The 15,152-nt window shown below is 34.3% G+C and overlaps 1 protein-coding gene across 1 annotated transcript; it reads left to right on the top strand.

Moving 5' to 3' along the window:
• Positions 1–4,206: 4,206 nt before the first annotated feature.
• LOC116092211 (olfactory receptor 4A16-like) lies at positions 4,207–5,151 on the top strand. Its single transcript, XM_031373558.1, has one exon. The coding sequence runs from the start codon at positions 4,207–4,209 to the stop codon at positions 5,149–5,151; it is 945 nt and encodes a 314-aa protein (XP_031229418.1).
• The last annotated feature ends 10,001 nt before the right edge of the window (positions 5,152–15,152 follow it).

Raw genomic sequence — 15,152 nt, 5'->3', positions numbered from 1 at the left:
TGCTTATCAGAGTTCATGGAAGATATCAAGTTCTGGATCCTTTCATACACTGAGATACATTTTATTAGAAAGAAGTAGGCTTTAGAAAGATTCTATCTGAATTCTTTAAAGACTGAAGACATCTTCTACACATGAAGAACCTTTTTTCTAAGTTTTCAAGAGCTGAAATCACAGCTTTCACTTCTTGTTTACTTGGCATACACTTGAGGCACAGAGATGCTCTTGGACCCCCCCCCCCCCTTAAATCAAAGTCCTTTTGGAGGACTTCACTGATAGAGAGAAAAGTGTGGTTAAAATTTTATCAATATGTGTCAGTATTAATAAGGAGGCTGGCACACTAATTTCTATTAGATGCTTTATGTATAAATATAAGCTTAATGAATTTGTTTTGTATGAAGACATTTTCCATGAAGGTGAGACTTTTCATCTACCTTTTAAGTTTTGAAGTGATACTTAAAGTGCTTTTTATATTTTAAATGGACATGTAGATGTTCTTATATTTTCCTGAAATATTGAGATAATGGGAATTCTTGTTGAAACATGTTTGTTGGGAGCAAAATGAATTTGGAAATTTTTTCGTGTTTGCCAAACAAACAAAATCACATAGATAAATGAAATATTTTTGTCAACATAGTAAAAATATAAATTATTTCTCAAAGAAGAATAATATTTAAGATGTGAGTTTTATGAGACCACCCTCAGGAGATATTAGCTAAATATGTCTGGGATGCACTGAAATACAGATATTTTAATATATGTTTTAAAGTATATAACTTAATTAATGGAAAAACAGAGATTAATAAGATTATATATCATATATTTTGTCTTTGTTGAAGATTGATTTGGTTTGTTTTCCTGTTTGCTAAAATAGAAGTGAAACATGTTCCATGCATTAAGAAACCATCATTGACACTACTTTGGTTTATGTGCTATTATATATATTGTATTTTATATGATATACTGACACTATATATGTGTATATGTATATATGTATGATATATATATGTATATATGTACATACATATATACATATATATCATATATATACATTACATATATATATATAATTCTAAATTGCAGATCATCCTAATTGCTTACAGTGTAACAGGATATTTATTTATGTTTGATAGCTCGATGCAGGGTTTTATATGTATATCTTAAAATAATCCCTGGAAGCAGAGAAGTGTGTTGTGTAGTGTAACATAGAGTTATTATACTTGGTAACTAAATTGTCTGATTGTGGCAGCTTACGTCGGGCCACTTTCCTATGCTGTGCCATGTAATCTGGGCTGATCCTCTATTATTCCGCTATGTCTTCCTTCCTTCACAGCATGCAATTTGAGCCAAGTCTGCTCCTTTCTCCAGGTAACTCCCTTCCCTCTAGTCCTACTTATTCCCACACACAGGTTTGTTTCCACATTTATGTCATTGTAAATGAAAGAAAATATTCAATTATCATTTTTAAGACTGATTTAGTGAGCTTAACAGCATTATCTCCAGTCTATAGATTTTTTCAAATGATATAACTTCATCCATTTTTAATGCTTGTTAAAAAATCTATTATTTTAACATCTCTCTTACCTTTAACATTTTACTATTTTTACTATTTTTTAAATGTATTTCACAATTAGAGTATAATTATATAACTTCCCTCTTCCCTGTTTATCTCCAACTCCTCCCTTGTCCACCTCAGTACCTCTCAAATTGAATAACTTCTTCCCTTTATTTGTCTTTAAATTGTTGTTAGCAACTGTATTAGATTACTTATTTCTTGAAACTGTTAACAGTAGTTTAAATTGAAGACATTTACATTATTCAAGTTTTTGATAGAACAAAATCTTTGATAAGTTTGTTTAGTTTACATGCATTTGAATATAATATAGTTCAAGTCCCCTCATTTTACCCTATTATGTAAACAATTACAAGAGTCACTAAATTTATCCTAGTGATAAAGAACTGACAATGTAGACAATATAGGAAATAACATATTAAAGAGACATTGTCAAACACATGTTATTTTATATTCCTGTGTGTTACAGCAGTTATGCATTTATTAGCCTTCCGTCTTCAAGGACAACATCATCCTCTGTGTCAGATGAAAGTGGTAATGTAGATAAGACATGGATAAGATAAGTGCACATGAGGTTGATTTTAAAGAGAGCTCTGACTCTATACAAGTCCTGCTTTACCACCAAGTGCATGCAAATGAATTTAACCTGCTTTCTTTAAGTTAAAATATATTCCTTCCAGGTAAATATTGTTAGTACCTATGCATACTTAATGCCTTTGCACACTTAAATAGATAATTTGAACATATATACTTTAAATCTATGTCCTGAGGTGGTTCCTGGTTCCTGAAGGATGTTATACTATTCTTTGTATCCTAGGCTTTGTTTACAATCCTTTTTGACAGAGAATGTTTATAATTAATTCTGAGCTGATACTTCCTGTGAAACACTCAAGAAGATCAGCAAGAGCTACTGTCCATGTGCATTTCATCAGTTCCTCAGGCATTTTACGTGAAAAAATAATCATCAAATCAAATACTCTATAAAGTGATGTTTATGCTTCCATGATAAAAGTCATTAAATGGAGACAGAAGGATGGTGATGCTGCCCAGTATGGAACAGTTAGTGAATGAACTTTATATGACACTTCCATACATGTGTGTGGTTAATGGGTCCACAGTGATTTCTTTTCCTTCAAGTGTGTCTTGGGTTCTATCACATGAATAAGAAAATTACAGTAATTATTTATTCACAGTAGTTGCCATATTCTTTGTTAGCATTATTTAAGAAACAATAATAAGTTTGGAAATTGTTATTTGATTATACAAATATGAAAAAGAATAAAAGCTTTCCACAAGAATTCATAAGTATAAGTCTGAAATACTAATAGGGCTGCATAGTTTCGACTAGAAGGGAGTCTAAATTAGCAGATATAATTTTTTTTTATTTTTCAAAGTACAAACTGAGACATATTTATAAATACATTTAAATATGATCTAAATGCAGTCTCTATCATGTAGATTATTTATTTTTAATTGACTGTTATACCAGATGATGAACTTCTATTTGAACACACTCAATACTTAGGAGGCATTATATGTAAAATCATGCCCCATTCTTCAGTATCTTTATAGTTTTTATTTTCTCCTTTCTTACTCTCCTTACTAAGAGTTCTAAAAAAAGAGTTCTATAACAAAAGAGTTATAAAATAAATATACTACCTGGAGACATTATAGTGGGTGTTAGTCAGAGGTCAGTTAAAGTCAGGTAAAACATTTGTGAAAATCCTGATGTGTTATTGTGATAAGAACTTACATGTGCCAAGATGAAATGAATAAAATGATAACTTCTGAAAGACCTGACAGAGTCAGATTTAATAACTGCCATAGGTAGTACATGCTAATTAATATTGGGGTTATTTGGTACAGTTCAAAATTCAAATTTTAGTGATCAAATGAGAGATATATAAACAACAAGAATCTTTTAAGATGTGGAGAATCTGTGTCTTTCAGTGAAGTATAATTGCATTAATTTGATTCTTAAAGGATGGGTGCTATTTTGGATGCAGCATAGTCACATTGTAAAATATTCTTTACAAAGATTACCAACTAAAAAGACTGCCTATCTTTTAGTCAAAGTATTTAGCATTTGTTACCATCACTGTCTGTAGATTTCTTAAAAGGAAGAATCTTTCCCTGCATGGCTATTCTTATGTACATGAATAGAATTGTGTAGCTACAATACATAGCTACATTGTACACACATTCCTCACCTCAGTGGCTATGTCCTTTCATTACTGGGTATTTGGGTAGCATATGTATTTAGCTAATAACACTACAGTGAACTTTTTTAAGGTGGCTTTCAATTGAAGATGAAACCAGGATAAAGTGTGTTTTAGTAGTTTTAGTAGTTTTAAATATATGAATGACTGAGATATCAGTCTACTTTTCTGTATGGTGTTCTGCTGAGGTCTTGAGGTGGAACATAGCTTTTATGACATTATTAAGAGTTCTTTGGTGATATTTATGAGAGGAACTCAATAGATGCTTACCAAACATCTAACTACAATTCACTCCAGAGAAGGTAGAATAATGAAGATATCTTTTATAATCAACAGATTCATGGCATTGTTCACAATAAATGGCAGGTCCTGTTTTCCTAATCTCCTGGCTCTGAAATAAAACTCATAGAAGAATAAATGGGAAAGAATAACAATGTTACAGAATTTATCCTACTGGGTCTCACTCAGGATCCTGTTGGGCAAAAAGCATTATTTGTCTTGTTTCTACTCATGTACATTTTGACCATGGCAGGCAATTTGCTTATTATGGTGACAATCATTGCCAGTTCCTCCTTGAGCTCCCCAATGTACTTCTTCCTTGCCTATCTGTCACTCATGGATGCTATTTATTCCACTGCCATCTCACCCAAGTTGATTATGGACTTACTCTGCAATAAAAAGACTATCTCCTTCAGAGCTTGCATGGGCCAACTCTTTGTAGAACACTTATTTGGTGCAACTGAGATCTTCCTTCTGGTGGCAATGGCTTATGATCGCTATGTTGCCATCTGTAAACCACTGCACTATTTAACCATCATGAATCACCGGGTTTGCATCCTCCTGTTGGTGGCAACCTGGGTTGGAGGGTTTGCACACTCTGTGGTTCAAGTTCTCTTTGTTTATGACCTTCCTTTCTGTGGTCCCAATGTCATTGACCACTTTGCCTGTGATATGTATCCATTATTGGTGCTTGTGTGCTCTGACACCTACTTCCTTGGTCTTACTGTCATTGCCAATGATGGAGCAATCTGTATGGTAGTGTTTGTTATCCTGTTAGCCTCCTATGGAATCATTCTAAACTCTCTTAAGACTCACAGTCAGGAAGGGAGGCGCAAAGCCCTGTCCACCTGCAGCTCCCACATCATGGTGGTGGTCCTATTTTTTGTTCCTTGCATTTTCATGTATGTTAGACCTGTTTCCAATTTTCCTGTTGATAAATCAGTTACTATTTTTTATACAGTTGTTACTCCCATGTTGAATCCCTTAATATACACCTTGAGAAATTCAGAGATAAAAAGTTCTATGCTAAAACTCTGGTCTAAAATGATACATTCAGGTAGACTAAGGAAATCTTGTTGTTAAAGAGGATAGTCATTCTAGGGGAACATCAGGCAGTATGTGATCACAATGATTGTGCTTGCTCAAGGAAATCATGAGGGATACTTTTTTTTAAAAAAAAATATTTATTTTATATATGTGAGTACACTGTCACTGTCTTCCAACACACCAGAGGAAGTCATTGGAACCCATTACAGGTAATTGTGAGCCATCATGTAGTTGCTAGGAATTGAACTCAGGACCTCTGGAAGAGTAATCAGTGCTCTTAATTGCGGAGGCATCTCTCCAGTCTCCACTACAGATATTTTTAATATACAAAACATAAATGCAGGACAAATTTTTGTTTCTTCTTAGGGTCAGTTCAATAAAGAATTTCTGTAAGAGAAATAAAAGGTACTGAGTTTAGTTACTGTTACAATAGAGTGTACTTACTATTACGATGAAAGAAAAATATACTGCTTTTGCCCATTTTCTCAGTTAAATCTGTAGTAGGATAAAAGAACAACTAAAAAAAAAACTGCAGTAGGATGTAGAAGAAAATGGCTTACTATTTTTTAATAAAGAAAATGATAATTTTGGAAATGTTTAATCACTTAATTCATTACAAAGAAATGTGGCTAATGCATTTTTGTGACTGAGTGATGTTTTTAGATGAAGTATGTTATTGCTATTTCTGTACATAATGATACTTACATTGCTACATTGTGAACATTGTTTTAGGCTTACCTTTATTCTCCACCTAAGTGTCTACACCCTTCCATTTGAGGATATTTGGGTAATAGGTTTAGGTAGCTAATAATACTCCCATTTGTTAGATAGCATTCTATTAATGAAACCAGATTGTAGTTCTTGAATATGACACTAAGTTCAGCTTACTAATATCCTTTACTAATTAACACATTCAATTTTACCATTATTCAAGATAATCATTTTCATATTTTCTTTTTTATAGAGAAGAGTTAGAAAAGAAACATTTTACATAACCATCATGCTTCCTCATATTTGTGTTCAACTTCAATATTTCACTTGTGGAATTTAAATAATTTATATTAATATAGTTACAAGAAATTTTACTTAATTTGCATACATATTAGAATATTACATAGCAGATAAACTTGCTGTCATTTTAATATGGAAACTTCATCTATGTTGGACAATTCTATTTTTGCTTTGTGTTGTTATTTTATAATAAATCTTGGTATGTATATTTAAGACATACAATATGATATATGTATATAAGTAATAAAAGACTCATTTGAAGGTAATATATTAGTCATAATTTTACATAGTTTATATATATAATGTTTTGTTCAAAGTACAACTAAAACATACTTATATAACATTAATTCCAATATAATATAATATTACTTTTAATTATGTTCATTAGTAAGAGTATACAAAGTAGCTGATTTAGATATAAAGAGTGAATAGATATTGAGGTTTGGTTTAAAATATCTCCATTATTCTAAGTGCATGGGTATATTGCAGCTTTTATTTTAAAATGTGTCATAAATTTATATATTCAACAGTATATGTAGTTGACTAATATTTTTTAGTTTTTTATTATTTATTTTATTAATTATTAGATTATTATTGAAAGCATTAAATAATATTTTACATGCTGTCCCAATACCATTCTGATATCCTTTTCCAATGAGAATTTTGTTCATGGTAGGTTGTCTAATATAGCATTGTCAGTATACGCACACACAAAAAAAACCCAAAAGCAGACAGTTTGTTGTACTTATATATTTGTACATATGCATACATACATACATATATACCTACATGTAACAAGTAACAATAATAGCTGAAGAGAAAGAGACTATTAACTTCAGAGTGAGGGGACTTGGAGGGAGGACTTCTGGGAGAGATCAGAGGGAGGGAAAAAAGGAGAAAGTTTGATGTAATACTCTTTCAGTTAAGAACATATTTTAAAGTATAGTTTGATTACAAGTATATATATTTTTGAACTATATATTTTTTTATTATATTATTATAATTTTATTACATACCTTACAGTTTTCTGAATTCTGTAGACATTTGATCACATAAGATGGTTTTTCCACTTACAGTTTCAAAAAAATGCAGATTAGTCATGTTGTTTATCCTAGAAATAATATATTTAGTGTTGCTGGGTTTAATTTATCTGTAATATTAAGTTTTAAAAACAACTTTTGGTGGAACCTATTACCTACATAGCTATGATCCTGTAGCTAGCCCTTTGTGAGATGGAAGCTCCAATATTTAACTAAGCAATTAGAATATATTACTGGAGCTGATAACAAACAATAACACTGGAAGCCTTTAACACTTTTAGAACATAATTCATTTTATAAACTATCATTGAATATAGACTGAGGGAATAAATGAAGAGAATGGAGGTAATTGTCATTTCACTTACACAGATCTGGGCCTTCGTCAAAAGCTTTCACATCTACTGAAAGACAGAACACTGATTGTAGCTTTTGTGAGAATCACTAATTGCAGCCGAGGCCATGCTTCTTAGTCCTCTACCTGAGAACTTCTTATGCAGCTTTCTTCTCATAGTCATCAAGGGAAGTACCTTGGTGGGGTGTGTTTTTGTAATCAGGGTGAGGCTTCTTCCTTTTTCAGGTGTGTTTAGCATTGCTTGCCAACTTAATTATTTCATTATTTGCATTATTATATTTTTATTAAATCATTTTATTTATTTAAATTCCAAATGTAGCCCCCTACCTTGTCCCCCTTCCCAGAGCTCTTCACACCTTCACCTTTGCTTCTGAGAGGGTGTTCCCCCCAACCCACTCTCACATCATCCCATTAGCATCCCCCTTCCCTGAGGCAACAAGTTTCTACAAGATAAAGTACATCCTTTCCCACTGAGGTCAGACAAGGCAGTCCTCTGCTACATATATACTGGGGGCCATGGACCAGCCCATGTATTTTCTTTGGGTGTTGGCTTAGCCTCTGGGAGTGCTGAGGGGTCAGGGTTAGTTGATACTGTTGTTCTTCCCATGGGTTTCTTCCCATCCTCTCTAGCTCCTTCAATCCTTCCTTCCCCTAACTCTTCCAAAGTGGTCCCTGACCTCAGTCCAATGGTTGGCTGTAAGTATCTTCATGTGTCTCAGTCAGTTGCTGGTAGAGCCTCTAAGAGGACAGCCATGTTAGGCTCCTGTCTACAAGCACAATATGGCATCAGTAATAGTGTCAAGGTTTGGTGCCTGCCCTTGGGACAGATCCCAAGTTGGGCCAGCCCCCTGGATGGCCTTTGCTTCAATCTCTGTTCCATTTTTGTCCTAACAACTCCTTTAGGAAGGAACAATTCTGCCTTCCAAAATTTGAAGATGGGTCAATGGCCTCATCCTTCTACTGGGGCCTTGCCTATCTACTGGAGATAGTCTCTTTGGTCCCATCTACCAGAGAACTTCTATGGCTGATAAACAACTTAAGCAAAGTGGGTGGATATTAAATTAAAACAAATCAGTTGCCTTCCTTTATATAAAAATGATAAATGGCTGAGAAATAAATTAGGGAAATACCACCATTCACAATAGCCACAGATAGTATAATATAAAATATCTTCGTATAACACTAACCAAGCAAGTAAAAGATCTGTATGATAACAACTTCAAGTCACTGAAGAAAGAAATCAAAGACCTCAGAAGATGGAAAGATCTCCTGCATCATGGACTGGTAGGATTAACATACTAAAAATGGCCATATTATTAAAAGCAAACTATAGAGATTCATTGCAATCCTTATCAAAATTCCAACAAAATTCTTCACAGACATGGAAAGAACAATTCTCATTATATGGAAAAACAAAAAAACCAGGATAGTAAAAACAATTCAAGGCAATAAAAGAACTTGTGGGGCAATCACCAACCTGGACCTCAAGCTGTACTACAGGATAATAGTGATACAAACCATACATAGAGATTGCTGTATTTGTACCTGAAAACTCTGAGTTAACTTTCTTATTTATACAGTTGCAACAGGTCTTCAGAAGTAGAAATTATCTATTATATGTTATTCATATTCAGTTTCATACTAGTTTGCCAGGTCCATTAGCTCAATTAAATGATCAAATTGACAAATTACTAATAGAGAATGTGTTAGAAGCCTCTACATTCATGAAAAAGATCATATTAAGGGGACTGGTTTAAAGAAAAAATTTTCTATCACTTGGCAACAAGCCAAAGAAATAATAAAAAAATGTTCTATGTGTTCTCTATATAATTAAATTCTATTACATGCCGGTAGTAACTCTAGGTGTACCAAAAGAAATGACATCTGACAAATGGACATGTTCCATTTGCAGAATTTGGAAAATAAAGGTATGTTTGCCATACTATTGACATGGAATTAAGGTTTCAATGTAAGTTCTGAAAAGGCTGATTATGTAAATACACACTTATTAGAAATAATGAAAATTATGGTGATATCTGCACAAGTTAAAACTGATAAATGCTCCTGCAAAACAAAACACAAAAACATAACAAACAAACAAACAAAAAAAACCCCATATGTGATTGGTACAGAGATAGACAGATCAATCAATGAATAGAATTGAAGACCCAGAAATGAACCCACACATCTATGAACACTTGATCTATGACAAAGAATACAAAACCATGCAGTACAAAAAAGACACCATTTTAAACAAATGGTGGTCTGCATGTAGTATGTAAATTGACCCATAATTATCACCTTGTACAAAGCTCAAGTCCTAGGGGATCAAGGACCTCCACATTAAACCAGATATACTGACTGAATCAAATAGAAGAGAAAGTGGGAAAGAGCCTTGAACTCATTGGCATAGGGGGAAATTTCCTGAACAGAACACCAATGACTCATGCTCTAAGATCAACAATTGACAAATGGGACCTTAGGAAACTGTGCCCCACTTTTTAAAACTGTGTTGTTTAGTTTGTTGGAGTTTAATTTCTTGAGTTCTTTATGTATTTTGTATATTCCTCTGTCATTTTGTCATGTTAACAGTGTCCTTTGTCTTACAGAAACTTTTCAGTTTCATGAGGTCCCATTTTTTAAATTGTTGATTTTAGGGCCTAAGCCTTTGCTGTTCTGGTCAGGAAATTGTCTCTTTTGCCAATGTGTTCAAGGCTCTTTCCTAGTTTCCCTTCTATTATGTTTAATGTATACACTTTTTGTTGAGGATCTACTCTGATCTTGAACTTGATTTTTGTACTGGGTGGAAATATGGATATATTTGCAGTCTTCTACATGCAGACATCCAGTCAGACAAGCACCATCTGTTGAAGGTGTTTTCTCTTTTTCATTGTATACTTTTGGCCTCTTTGTAAAATATCAAGTATCAGACATATGTCAGTTTTATTTCTGGGTCTTTGATTGTATTCCATTGATCAAATAGTCTGTTTCTGGACCAATGTCATGTAGTTTGTATAATTACTGCTCTATAGTAAAGCTTGAGTTCTTGGATGTGATTCCTCCAGATGTTCTCTTATTGTTCACAATTGTTTTGGCTTTCCAGGGCTTTTTTGTTTTTCCATATAAAATTTAGGGTTGCTCTTTCAAGGTCTGTAAAAAACTGTTTTGGAATTTTGATGGGGATTGCATTAAATCTGGTGATTGATTTTGGTAAGATAGCCATTTTTACTATGTTAATCCTACTGATCCTAGAGCATCGGAGATCTTTCCATCTTCTGCTATCTTCTTTAATTTCTTTCTTCATGGATGTGAAGTTCTTGTTGTAAAGATCTTTTACTTGCTTGCTTAGTTATCCCTAGATATTTTATATTACTTGTGGCTGTTGTGAAGTGTATCTTTCCCTAGTTTCTTTCTTGTTCCATTTATCATTTGTGTAAAGGAGGGCTACTTATTTTTTTGAGTTAATTTTGTATCAAGTTTTGCTGAAGTTGTTTGTCAGCTGTAGGAGTTCTCTGGTAGAATTTTGGGGATACTATTATATATATATATACATATATATATATATATATATATATGATTATATATATGTATATGACTTTATATATATATGTATATATCCTTCCCAAATGACACCTTGATTTTTCCTTTCCAATTTTTATTCCATTAGTCTTCTTTTGTTGTCACATTGATATAACTAGAACTATATTGAATATATAGGGAGAGAGTGGGCATCCTTGTCTTGTCTCTGGTTTTAATAGAAAATGGGTTAATTTATTATCCATTCAATCTGATGTTAGCTTTTGGCTTCCTATGTATTGCTGTTATTATGTTTAGGTATGTGCCTTGTATCTCTGCTCTCTTCAAGAATTTTAACATGAAGGGGTGTTGCATTTTGTCAAAACTTTTTTAGCATTTCATGAGACTATCATGTGGTTTTTGTCTTTCAGTTTGATTATATAATGGATTACATTGATGGATTTTTGTATCTTAAACCATCTTTTCATCCCTAGGTTGAGACCTTGATTATGTTGCATGATGATTTTGATGTCTTCTTGGATTTAGTTTGCAAAAATTTTATTGAGTATTTTTACATTGATGTGCCACGGACTAGGGTTTCTTGCGGGGTCCCTTGTTCCACAGGACGATGGGTTCTGACCAGGTGTGCACGGGATTCGGCTTTTTGACAAACAGATTCGACACAAGTGGTGTAAGGTCTGAGTGTATTTCTTTAAAAATGACATGAGGCTTTTACAATCATTGCAAAAGAGAAAAATGAAAAATCTGGCAGCTCAGTAGTCGAGGTACATCTGAGGCCATCTAAAACACACTGGATTTAAAAACATCAGCAATCTCCTCTGGACTGGTGCAGCACCCCCGGGCTCCGAACATGTTCGGGCTGCATGGTCCTGGCCGGAGTTCCAGGGAGCTGCGGGTGTGCGAGCCAGGAGGGTAGAGGCTTGAATCTCGAGTCTTCAATGCTGAATGATCGAATCTTCAATGTTGAATGCTCGAATCTCGAATGCTCAATCTCTTGAATCTTGACTGGTGATACACCCCCCCCCCCCCGGGCCCAAGTGCTCTGGGCTGGGGGAGGGGGGGTGCTACGGACTACATGAATCTAAGTCCTAGTCCACCAAAGTTGGTTCTAGTCCGAGTGCGAGTGAGTCCGAATGTTGAATGCAGACTGTTGACTCTAGAATGCTCAATGCTGTAGACTGTCTCTCTCACACACACTCAGATTAAGGTCCTGCCCATTTTAAGGTAAAACGCCCACTATGCTAATCTTTTGCAGACAGTAGTAGAGACAGTCTCTTGCTAATTCGTAGGAGTGGTTCAGCTGTAGTACATGACTGAGAATGAGGACTTTACTTGACCTTGTCTTGGGATAAGTCTCTCATTCTGTAAGCTTTAATGCCCTACCCACAATGCTGGAGGCAATTAGAATGGCTTAACATTCCAAGCCAGGGTTTGACTAGGACTTTGGAACATTGGTGAAGGTCAGAGAGCAATGTCCGAATTTTCTTTTTCTAGCTGTTAAGAAATGATATCTTGGTGGGCCACTAGCACACAAGTACGAGGACATATCTGGGCTACCTCTGAGTTTGGGGTACCAGGCGACAATGCAGAGGCAGGAGACTGACTTTCCTTGAAGTTACGCCTCAAATACCGCTGTCACACAAAGTGTGCATGGCATTGATGTTCATAAGAACAATTGCTCTGAAATTTTCTTTCTTTGTTGAGTCTTTAAGTGCTTTAGGCATCAGGGTGATTGTGGCTTCACAGGGTGAGCTTGGCAGTGCTTCTTCTGGCTTTATATCATGGAGCCAGAAGATTATATTATATTAGTTTGGGGAGTATTGGTATTAACTCTTCTTTGAATATCTAGTGAAATGCTGCACTAAACCTATCTGGCCCTGGACTTTTTTTTGGCTGGGAGACTTTTAATGACAGCTTCTATTTTGGTGTGGGGAGGGTTATGGGTCTGTTTACATAGTTTATCTAAATTTGATTTAACTTTGGTATGTGGTATCTGTCTAGAAATTTACCCATTTCATTTAGATTTTCCAGTTTTGTAGAATTCAGGTTTTTGAAGTAAGGTCTAATAGTATTTTTAGTTTCCTCACTTTCTGTTGTTATGTTTCCTTTTAATTTCTGTTCTTAATTTGGATACTATCTCAGGACCTTTTTGTTACTTTAGCTAAAGTTTTGTCTAGCTGATTGATTTTCTCAAAGACTCAGGTCTTGGTTTTGTTGATTTTTTTGTATTCTTCTTTTTGTTTCTTATTGATGAATTTCAGCCTTGAGTTTCACTACTTCCTGCCATCTATCCATCTTTTCTGTATTTGCTACTTTTTGTGCTATAACTTTTAGGTGTGCTGTCAAGCTTTTAGTGTGAGATCTCTCAAATTTCTTTATAAAAGTACTTAGTGCTATGAATTTTCCTCTTACCACTGCTTTCAACAGGTCCTAATAGTTTGGTTATCTTATCACGTTTTCATTGAGTAGATAGAGTGCTATGAATTTTCCTCTTACCACTGCATTCAACAGGTCCCAATAGTTTGGTTTTCTTATCATGTTTTCATTGAGTAGATAGTTGTTCAACTTCCATGAGTATGTGGACATTCTGTTGTGTCTGTTGTTGAAGTCCAGTCTTTATCTGTGGTGATTTTATAGGATGCAATGGGTTGTTTCAATCTTCTTGAATATATTGAGGCTTACTTTGTGCTTGTTTATTTGGTTAATTTTGGAGAAGTTTGTTGTTGTTTGTTTGTTTTTCTGTTCTGAGAAAAAAACTACATTCTTTTGGTTTTGGGTGAATTGTTCTGTAGATATCTGTTAAATCCATTTGGTTCATAACATCTGTTAGTTTTATTTTTTTTCTCTGTTAATTTTCTGTGTCGATGGTCTGTCCATTGGTGAGAATGAGGTGTTGATTTGTGGGGTTCAATGTGTGTTTTGAGCTTTAGTAAAGTTTGCTTGATGAATGTGGGTGCCCTTGCATTTGGGGCATAGTTATTCAGCATTGAGATTTCATCTCATTGGATTATTCCTTTGATGAATATGAAGTGTCTTTCCCCATCTCTTTTATAATTTTTGGCTGAATATCTATTTTATTAGGAATTAGAATGGCTGCTCCAGTTTGTTTCTTGGATCCATTTGCTTGGAAAGCCTTTTTCTAGTCCTATATTCAAGGTAGTGTTTATCTTTGTTGTTGAGGTATGTTTCTTGTATGCAGCTGATTGATGGATCTTGTTTATGTATCCAGTCTGTTGGCCTGTGTCTTTTTATTGGTGAATTGAGCTAGTTGATGATGACCGATATTCATGACTGATGATTTTTAGCTACTATTATTTTGATGTTGGAGGTGATACTGAGTATGTATGATTCTCTTCTTTTGGTTTTTCTCTTTCTAATTTCTTGGGTCTTCTTTGGTGTAGTTACCCTCTGTGTGTTGGAATTTTATTATCTTCTCAAATTATCCTCTGTAGGGCTGGATTGGTTGAAAGATATTGTTTAAATTTGCTTTTGTCATGGAAAATCTTGGTATCTCCATCCATGGTGATTGAGAATTTTGCTAGGTATAGTAGTCTAGGCTGATACCAGTGGTCTCTTAGTGTCTGCAAGACATCTATCCAGGATCTTCTGGCTTTTAGAGTCTCTGTTAAGAAGTCAGGTATAATTCGGATAGGTCTGTTTTTATATGTTACTTGTCTTTTCTGTTGTAGCTTTTTACATTCTTTCTTTGTTATATACATTTAGTGTTTTGATTATTTTTTTGCAGGAGGATTTTTCTTTTGTGGTTCAATCTTCTTGGTAGTCTGTAAGCTTCTTGTATGTGGTAGACATCTCTTTGTTTAGTTTAGGGAAGTTTTTTTTTTCTATAATTTTGTTCAAGATGTTTTCTGGGCCTTTGAATTGGGAATTTTCTCCCTCTTTTATTCCTATTATTCTTAGGTTTGGTCTTTTCATAATGTCCCAGCTTTCCTGGATGTTTTGAGTTAGGAACACTTTACATTTGGCATTTTCTTTGATTTAAGTACCCATTCCTTCTATGGTATCCTCTATGCCTGAGATTCTCTCTTCTATCACTTGTTGGTAATGCTTATGCCTTTAGTTCCAAGGTGCTCTATTTC

Source organism: Mastomys coucha, unplaced genomic scaffold (assembly GCF_008632895.1).
Source record: "Mastomys coucha isolate ucsf_1 unplaced genomic scaffold, UCSF_Mcou_1 pScaffold15, whole genome shotgun sequence".
Classification (NCBI taxonomy): domain Eukaryota; kingdom Metazoa; phylum Chordata; class Mammalia; order Rodentia; family Muridae; genus Mastomys; species Mastomys coucha.
The sequence above is the reverse complement of the archived record's forward strand: the minus strand, read 5'-3'. Positions and strand labels throughout refer to the sequence as shown.

Bases quoted from the DNA above. Each gene is read 5' to 3' on its own strand.
- LOC116092211 (XM_031373558.1), top strand. From the start codon at position 4,207: ATGGGAAAGAATAACAATGTTACAGAATTTATCCTACTGGGTCTCACT.